Source organism: Opisthorchis viverrini, assembly GCF_000715545.1.
Source record: "Opisthorchis viverrini unplaced genomic scaffold opera_v5_200, whole genome shotgun sequence".
NCBI classification, from domain to species: Eukaryota; Metazoa; Platyhelminthes; class Trematoda; order Opisthorchiida; family Opisthorchiidae; genus Opisthorchis; species Opisthorchis viverrini.
Window position 1 is genome coordinate 6760 of NW_008751855.1, and position 10157 is coordinate 16916.

At 45.2% G+C, this 10157-nt stretch overlaps 1 protein-coding gene across 1 annotated transcript in view; it reads left to right on the top strand.

Moving 5' to 3' along the window:
• T265_08031 (hypothetical protein) overlaps positions 1-9736 on the top strand; it is a gene marked incomplete at both ends in the record, with an annotated part of 13534 nt that extends 3798 nt beyond the window's left edge. Inside the window, 5 exons of the mRNA XM_009173725.1 lie at positions 893-1111; positions 4258-4330; positions 6668-6710; positions 8678-8894; positions 9448-9736. Coding sequence (XP_009171989.1) covers positions 910-1111; positions 4258-4330; positions 6668-6710; positions 8678-8894; positions 9448-9572 — 660 coding nt within the window. The remainder of the gene's footprint in view (positions 1-892; positions 1112-4257; positions 4331-6667; positions 6711-8677; positions 8895-9447) is intronic.
• Positions 9737-10157: the final 421 nt, after the last annotated feature.

Consider the following 10157-nt stretch of genomic DNA (forward strand, 5'->3'; position numbering starts at 1 on the left):
TGCCAGTGTGCGTATTTTATTGAGCGACCGAGCGGAAGTGTCTCTCTTTCCCTCTCTCTAACCGTTGATAGTCGCCTGTGCGCGGTTTGTTGGACATTTATGAGAGCAGCTAGAGAAAATGAGGTTCATCGCACCTTGTTCATTGTGTCTGCCTACGCCCCAACTGACTGTATCTGTGAATCTGCCAAGGACAGTTTCTAGGAGGTTCTAGGTGTCCTTCTACTGCTGGCTTAAAGCTCAGGCTTCGTTGTGGATTGTGGTGACATGAACGACTATTTAGGTAGACTAAGTGCTATTGAGGTCTAATTAGGGCGTTGGATACCAGACGCACGGCAACGGAAAGCGCCTGCTTCAGATGCGTGTGCCGATCACATACTGTTCCTACGCAATATCAATTTCCGTAACTGCTAAAATCGCTTGATGACATGGTGCCTACCAATGAAAAGCCCCGAATCCAAATAGACCACATCTCTGTCGGTTACCGGTGACAAAGTTCAATCACTACCTGTCGCTCTTTCTGGAATACCAGCTTGGATTCCCACCATGCACTTGTGCGGTGCTGCTTTTCAGGTCTGCAAAACATACAAACCTCGTTTGGCCGTTGAGAAGCTCGTGGACCCAAAAATCAGACGAACTTATCAGAACTGACTCCTCGGACGACTGCCGGATGATCTGATGTCGGATATCAGTGGCCACTGGGAACAGATATACAAAGCGTCACTCAACGCTGGGACTTCTGTTTCCGGTACAACCCAACCAACCTCATTCAAACACTGGATTTTTAATAGGACTGTGGCTTTGTTGGAGGCCCATCGACAAATTCCTCCGGGCCGCAATCACAACTCAACGTGACACATCATCCGACGCCAGTTAAAACTGAGCATCCGTTCAGGCCGAGAGGCTGAAGAAATGGAATGTGCGGATTGTGCTAGAAATATCCGCAGTTTGTTCCACTTGATTCGTTCTGCTGGTCCCCGGAAGCTTCTTTTCAGCGAATTTATCAGAGAGCAGAATGGCTATCTGATATCCAGCAAACAGGAACTCTTGGACCGTTGGGTGCAACGCCACGAAGAACAATTCCGCTGGCCACCTGCTATCCCAAATCCGGACTGTAAATAATGGGCACCATGCAGCCTCAGAAGCATCAATGGAATGTATTGTGCTAGAAATATCCGCAGTTTGTTCCACTTGATTCGTTCTGCTGGTCCCCGGAAGCTTCTTTTCAGCGAATTTATCAGAGAGCAGAATGGCTATCTGATATCCAGCAAACAGGAACTCTTGGACCGTTGGGTGCAACGCCACGAAGAACAATTCCGCTGGCCACCTGCTATCCCAAATCCGGACTGTAAATAATGGGCACCATGCAGCCTCAGAAGCATCTGAATGCATATTTCTGCTCAAGCTTCGTCGTGCTCCTAGTCCTGATGACCTTCCACCGGTGCCCATCTAGCCTATTTCAGTCCCTGTGAGACAAAGGTACCGCCCCAGGTGACTCGGGTGAGTCAACGGTGGTGCCCATTTCCAAAAGAAGTGCTCGTAATGAGTGTAATGTCGGACTCTTCGTAATAGGGATTCTAGCGTCAATAATTCCTCGTCTTCTTACGGTGGCATGTGAAACCTTGACCCGGGAGTACCAAGATGGATTATGAGGGGGTATGGGGCTGTGTTGACCAGTTCTTCACACTCCTTCCGGCAGTAGAGCAATTCTATATGTACAGATGACCCACAATTTTAATGTTCCTTGGCTCCATGGGCGTGTTCGCCTCTGTCCATTGGCCAGTGCTCTTAACTACACTTGCTCAGCAAGGGACGCTGCAGAAGTTTATAAAGATAATCCGATTCCTACTTTGGGGCGTGTAAGAGCGTAAGGTTAGTTCTCTAAAAGCTTCCGTACAAAATGTTGTCCGGCAAGAATGCCCACTCTCCATTCTTGCTCATCTTCGTCATTGATGAAGTAATGAGGTGAAGGCTGGAAGATATTCAAGACCTCGATGTTCTGATCGACGACCTGGAGTACGACATCGTCCTCATCTTTTGAGACGAGGCCGGAACACAATATTCGTTGAATAAACTTACCACCATCTTACAATCTTTCGGGATGCCCGTGAACCCTTAAAGTGCGAGGTCATGCTTCAGAACAGACAGTCTCCAAGCATGCCCGTTGCGATTCAAAGAGGTTCACTAGAGACTGTCCTTAATTTTACATAACTCGCGCAAACGTGTGTTTGATGAAGTCAGTCCACGAACCTCAAACTTATGAATCACATTTGCTCAGTTGCGTCACTTGTGGTCTGGAAAAAAGGTACAACCGCGTCTCACGGGTCGCGTGTACCAAGCTACGGTAAGGGCTGTATTGTTGTGAGAGATGGTCTCTGCGGACAAATGGTGTGAGCTGTCCTCGGGCTTTTGACCACGGATGCATCAGAAATGACAATTTCTGTTGGGTGGTGTCAACAGATTCGTAACGAGATAATTAGAAAACGGGTGCTTCAATCTCGGAAAACATCCAGCACCACCAATTACGGTGGCTCGACTATATGCCACGCATGCCGAAATATCGTACTGAGACGAGTGTTGTCCTTCGTGCCTCTTTCAAAATGGCACAAACCGCGAGGTTGCTGTTTCATTGTCCTTCGTCTTTCAAAATGGCACAAACCGCGAGGTTGCTGTTTCACTTGACATAATAGTGTGGAAGAGATTCCGGATAGTTTCGATGGATGTGGTGCGGTCATCCCTTTAGGCTGAGGTCCTTGTAACCCTTGCTGCCCTTGGCTGGAGACATTGCAAGAAATGGCGGCTGGTCGATGTTAGTGGCGTTCGTGTTGTCACTTTCTTTCCAGGCTTTCTGACAAATCGCCAGGAGATGGTTGTACCAGGCACAAAAGTTATTGTGACTTGTTGGGACCAGCGGGCACCGGTATACTTCACTCGACCAAGCTTATCGGCATTATGCTGGATGAGGTTTGCGTGTCGGCAATGTTGACTCAGGTCAATCGTCGTCGAAAGAGAGCAGGAAGAATCGGCGTAGACCAGTTGGGCGACCATGTCCGTACCAATACTTTCATTGTCGTGAACTCGCTATTGGGCTACCAAGCCAGCTTTCGATTTGCAGCACTTGCCACATTCCTCACACGTGAACTCCATGGGTCTCCCCTGTGCACTGGTTGGAACTGGTGCCTCGGCGCCAGATGATTCGTAGTGTACACTGTCGAAAGTAACCAATACATTGAAACCAAACAGGGTGATTAGCTCTGTCTGGAGTTGCTGAGTTCTTAGCTCACCCAGACTGACGTCCGCCCACGAGGAGGTGGTTCAGCTTGCCGCAGCTTTCCCCCTAATCACTAGGAATTTGGAGAAAATTGAGCTTTATTTCGAGCCATAGAAATTTTTGGTGATTACATATCCACAGGCAGTTTCTCAAACTTCACTAACACGGATGAATATATTGCATTCTGTGAACAAAAACCGGTCGCCGTTGGTTTAAAAGGAGCAAATCGAAGATCATTCATTCGCGCATTGATGGTTTTTTCTCGATTGGTGACAGAACGTTTGCAAACCAATTGGCAAGCTCTGTGAACAGATCAGGCGCACCCAACCTACTAATGTTTTCGATGCATTGTCCATAGTTATCCGTTTCAAGCTCATGTGACGTTTTTACATGCTGACTCTTTTTTGGGAAATGCGCGCACACTGCGTGCAGTCGCATGAAGTAGTCAGGCAGTTGAAGCTCTCTGAAAATACAGAATCACACGTTTGACACCTACGTTCTGCACAAGCGCAAGAAGTCATGACTTCATTCGTGGTAGTTGGACCTGCTAGACAGGGGTCTAAGTTCCGAAACTTATTCAGATTACACTGTTTTTTGCACTGGACGTCTCGTGGAAGTAAAATAAAAACGCATGGCTGCTCTTTTAAAGATTGGGCTACCGAAGGAGGATAGACAGAACATATGTTCACGGGTCTACTCGGACACAACCAGACTACCTCAAAAAAGAGAGTCCTTTGGGCCTTTCTTCATTGCCCCCGTAGAGGAGGTTATATTTTATTTCGCATTGAGCAGCACCCAGCTACCAAGTACTTATACGATGCTGTAGAAGTACTTGGTCGTAACTTAGCCTTCCGGCTGCCTCGATCGGCTGCAGAATTTGTCTTGCTTTCTGTTCGATATGCTTAGTTTGCATATGTCTTTTTGATAGTGTAAATTATTAGCTTATGGTGGTTCATACGTCTTTTGTTCTCGCATATTTTTGTCTTTAGTGATCAATGTCACCTTGCCGGATGAAAAAGAAAATTATGTCCATCGAATTGGTCGCGTTGGCCGTGCCGAACGGTAAGGGCTTCGCATCAATTTCAGCCCTCTAACTTACCCTCCATGCAGACAACTTCCTTTGCGTCTGTTTATTTTTGTCCTCACCCTGTCGCGGCGCTCCTGTTCAATTCAAAACTATACCATCGTTGTTTCCCTCGCCGAAGAGTAGTGGAAGGTGTGCCTCACAGCATAGATATACTCATGAAGCCACCTCAGGCAAGAACAAACAACCGATAATGGCTCCCAAAAACTACATCGATACTTCACGCTTCTCAAGTGAGGTTCAACTTTTGGTTTGACTGCTGTTCATTCATTGGGCCTGCGACAGAATGCAACACACTGTTGAAATTATAAATCAGATTATCACGACACTCCACCTTTTTTATTAGGGTTACCATACTGCCGTGTAGCTGGCCAACTGAACACTGGAATGCTTCAAAGCACAAGTCACGGTTATGGCACATAGATAAAGTGTATGGATGCATTTTCACATTGGAATACCATATTTCATACTCAGCCCTCGAGTATGCAAAGAAGAATGACGTCGCTTTCCGAATCCCCAAAACTGGCTAAGCACTCTCATTATCCATATTTGTATCACACTGGCCCCAAATACTGATAGCCAAGCTCAACCCTCAGCAAGCAAGCACAAGTAGGGCGCTTCAGCATGTGAAGTATGTTCCCCGCTATGCTGTCTCGGCAAGTAGCAAAAAGCACGGGTTTTCTAGTAAAACACAAGCGTACGTCAAAAGGACACATAAGCCACCCATCGTTCGCACGCACGTGAGTGTGCTACGCGTTCCCACAGAAACTGAACCTTTTTGGATGCTCCACCAAAGGTTTCATACTACCTTGTCACTCCAAATTGTTGTGGCTTTATATTTAGGGTCTTGAAGTTCATCAATATAATATGTTCTTCGTATTCTCAGAGCTCCAGACGTTTGAGAGGATACGGAGGACTCTCCAAAAGCTTCCGTGGCCACATTTAGTGTCCGCCAAGGATGCCCACTCTCTCCATTCATATTTACTTTCGTGGTCGATGAGGTACCGGACCAACACTGGAGGTTCTTCAAAACAATGGTGTTTAAATAACTGCTGTCACCTACCGATTAGGAAAAATCTCAGTGCTGTCGGTGCGACTTTCCAGGATGAGGACCGCGTGGTCGCACTGCGCCTGGTTGGAGACGCCGCAAAATATGACTGTTAATCGATGATAGTGGTGTTCTTGTCAGTTTCTATTCAGATTGTATGAATGGTTGTAATTTTCTAACTCTGGGTCCCTTTCCGATAAACTTTTATTCGCAGTGGCTTATTAGGTGACGGTCCCGAATGCGGAACATGTGGTTTTTTGTTACTTTACATGACTGTGAGTGGTTTATTGTGTGACAAGGTATTTCACATGCTATCCCGTCTTTAGGTTTTAGAAATTCCTCTGATAAACTTGGGGTACTAGCTGGCTGAACATAAGCCCATCAAGATGGGTCATGGTAGATGATTAGTTAGTCTGAATAGTGATTTCGTGAATGTATCGCATAGACAGTTCACTGAGGAATGTTCACCGTGCCCTAATGAAGAGTCCAACCACTTGGTTTACCACTCACCGAAATCCGTGAGGATTTCACCTTACACTGGAACCCTGTCAAGCGGTAAAATGAAGCTCTGAAGCACAGAAGTAAGCATATTTTTGCCACTAAGTGAACACATCTCACATTGAAGGTCTACAGAAAGTTCGGTATAGGCAAAGGTTGCGTCAATTGACGCATGCACATCTCCAATTATCCCTTTCGGAGGCTATGATGAAGTTTCCTGTGAACCAGAAGATAACGAACACCAAAAAATCACCTGCGCATTAATCAAATTTATCCATAGTGAGCACTCGCTCACCGCCAGTGCACCTATTGGCTCATCGCAGTTGCAGTTTAAATTCTTGGACAAAATATTGATCGACACACCTTCCATACCAAATAATGTGGGTGGCTGAAGTTGCGTGATCGGTCTTCCATATGATCTTAAGTAGTAAGGTGCAGCTTGGCGATACCGTAAGAAAAGCGCACTGTTCAGTGGTTTTGGACGTTTGTTTGCAACACGTGATGGTCATTTCCTGATACGTTTCAATGCCCGGAATCGAAAAGTACAGGCTGTCCGATGTGACAGCCACGGAAAGCTGTCGATAGTATGAAGCAAACTATCACACACGTTCAGAATCTCTTCGAAACGTTCAGTCCACTGAAAGATGAACGGTCCGCATGCGACTACTGTGATAGAAATGCTGAAATCGCAAATTTTTGTGAAATTCGACTGCGTTCATAATGTTAGATGGATACTCATATTCGTACATTCTGTTCTTCTTTCCAACAGAATGGGTCTAGCCATTAGTTTGGTATCAACAGTGAAAGAAAAGGTATGTTACTTTTTATGTTAAATATTACGTAGTGATTTGGGTATTTTTTCAATTCTCTTCACACATTTGGGAATGTTCACTTTACGAACGATGTTTCAAGATCAGCTTCGTAAAACGACTTAGTGCTCTCTGTCCGGTCCCGTTAGCCCGTAATAATTGAACTAATGGGCGAAATCATTCGCTTGATCGTCATCAGCAATCCAAGACTATACACTCAAGGCTGCCTATGTTGTCCCATAGGCTACTGTCTATAGTTTGCCAGAGGTAAATTCACTTTCACTTTTCGACAACTACTCTCATTTGCACACTTGCAAACTTGGATTTGACAGGAGACCCAACTGAATCCAGCTGATTCTCTCGTTTGTGAAGTTCGGCTTTAACTGAATATGTGGCACCAGGCCGCCCCATGTTTGATTTGGCACGATACCCGAGATATCGCAATACTTTATTGACTGTACGTAACATACCACTCGAAATGTTGTTGAAAACTCTTCGGCAGCCCACGATCGTCGTAAACGAGAGATTCAACTGGATTCAGTTTAGTCTCCTATTGAGCCGAATGCGTGTGCAAATGAGAGTATTTACCGAAACCTATCCAACTTGGGTTCAAGTAGAACATAAGGTTGACGGAAACTCAGGGCTGAGCCTACTTGATGAACCCCATGAAAAGCGAAACCGGTTGTCAGCAGTCGAAAATTTTTCAGCAACCTTATGAGTAGTATGTTAGGTTCAGACATTCACTTCGTTCACTGGTGTTAAGTTCTGTAGGTTGTTTATTTTTATAGAACTGACTTCGATTTTCATACAGATTTCTTTGTCTCTAGCCTTTCTCACTTTGTTGTACAGCGTGCTAGCTCGGACAGCTACTTCTTCTGTGTGAACAGTCAACAGCACAATATCTCACGAGTCCTTTTGCACTGGAAGTATGTATGTTCGATGTAGAATGGATTGCCTATGAACTATAAATGTATAGTTAGCTGTGTGATTGACTAGTATGGATGTAAACCTGTCGTTTTCGCTACCCAACTCTCCGCTTTACGGCTTCTCAGAGGTGGTGTGCCTATGGTTATTATTTCTCCACTTGGTGTTCTCGGCAAGCTTTTTATACATATGACATATTTTATCTCGCGACATTTGTTTATGGAGTTGCCTTCTTCTGGAGTGACCATCTAAGTGAGCTGGTAGAGTATTTTTTCGGAAGGCAGGGAGAGGTCAGTGGGAGGCAAATACCACAAAGGGAAGGTATTTTTCGTAAAGAAAAGCCTACTTATGGTAGCAGACTTTATCCCAGCACACTCTATTTTCTGGCGTACCTGAAATGAAACATCTACAAGCGTAACTATTTTCTCCTTGGTAAATCCCGAGCACGTTGCGGAGCGTCCATTTCTAAAGATGATTTCGACTTTACCGCAACAATCTGTCGTCCTTTGTCAAATTTCGTCATAACTGCATTAAGGTTTTCTGGTTACCGTCAGTTAATTCCCGCCTTTCTTCCGGTATACAGTCCTTGTTATTGTAGTGTCTGTCGTTAATGGTGGGTTTTTTCAGCGGGGAAGTGCTGGGAATTCCAAAGACGAGTCTTCCGTAAATCTGTTATTTGCGGTCGCCTTATTGACCAGTTGAAAATCACTGTGTTACAATGCATGATAAGTGACAATCACGTAGTATGGACTTATCAATGTCTATCCAGTGTGTCCTTGCAGAGCTTCTGCTTACCTTCAGGTTTCATGGAAGTTTGCAGATGCTAATGGATTCTCATCGATCGATGACAATGCACCAGTAACTGAAAGACACGGAACTCGTTTCTGCTTTTCCGCCCATCTTTCTCACCTACTGTGTGTGTGTATGTGTGTTCTGCGTATCTCGAGACACGCACGCCTGTACGCTTGTATGCCATTGAGTTGCCCAAGCCGTCAATCCATGTATGAGAAACCGTATCCCTCCTCTCCTTCCTCAAACCTCTTCAGGTTTGGTACCATTCCAATTGCCCAACTCGTGGTCGGGGGTGTTACAACACGCGGTTGGTAGAACACGGTGGCTGTTGCATATGGTATAACGAGCCAAATTTGCTGGGTGATATTGAAGAGCATCTTGGAATCACCATCGATGCAGTGGATTCGAATCTGTTAGTTCAGGCAGACGCGTTTGACGGCAAGGTTGTGTACGGTCAAAAGTTGAAACAATGTGAGTCATCTGTGTATGAAATTAATCAGCAGTCGCCCTTTGGTAGGAGTCGTAACCTACAGGAGGTGAGGACGAACGTTTTACATCCGGCTGTTTTCTTCTTATTAGACCGTCACTGTTAATGGCATTCAGGGCAAGACGGATAAAGGTCAAATGAAAGGGGCAGTCATGTGATTAACACCTTAGTGATTCAGTTTGTGTTGTGGAGAGTGGATGTGTTTGTTATAGGAAAATCGCTGGAAATAGGTGACTCCTTAACACCTAACGAGTTGTTGCTTCTGACCTTTTGGCGCCATTAGCCACATTTTAACAGACGCATTTTGCACCTGTTCCTTGCTTTGGGCGGAATTGCCCTTCGATGTAGCCTACTGCAACCTAATCTGCAACCAGGCTACCATGACGAGATACCCAGGCTACAAGCTATGCTTATTCTCACAAGGAAACTTGGTTCAGCACTTATTGTTGTGTGAAGTCTAGGCTTTGCGCTAATGACTCCAGTTTCTCGCTATCATTCGTTCTTGTGTTTAATCATTCGTCATTTGTTTCCCTTCAGTGGCACCCAAATATAAAACCCACGTGGATGTCCTGGCCTCGGCTGTCAAGGAACTCAATCAGTTAGAAAAGAAGACACAGCAGAGCTATTTACGCTTGAAATACGCCGGAGAGATCACGGCCTGAAAACTGATGCCTCCCCTTCATTGACCAAATCTTTCATTATCCCTCCAGCTGACTCATACGCCTTTGCCCTCTGTTCCTGTTATCCCAGTGATCTAATTTCCATATAAATGAAGACGACTTTACCGATGTTTGCCTACCACATCCATTCTTAGCGTGTGGCGCAAAGGGCTTTGAAAACCTGCAGGTATTTCTCGCTGTGTATCAAAGAATCCATAATGCTCGTTTTGCATTTTAAGACAGTTGTTTCGAGTCGATGAAACAGTATAACCCAAATAAGCATATCTTGCAGGAACAAAAGATGGAAATACTTCCGAGGGCAATGGACATGTCTGATGAATACGCACTGATGGCTAACCAAGTACCGGTACATTCTGTAATCAGGAATATTTGGTAAAACTACCCAGTCATAGTAATCCGGCGTATGTTGTCACACACAGAGGCCCATTTTATCCAAAAGTCGGGAACTCGTCAAGTGTTTTACGATGCGGCGAAATGACAGCCTCAAATCTGAGTAAACCACCACAGGGACTGACAAACGAGATCACCTGATTAAATGGTGAATCAGCTGAAAATCCAACGCTATAC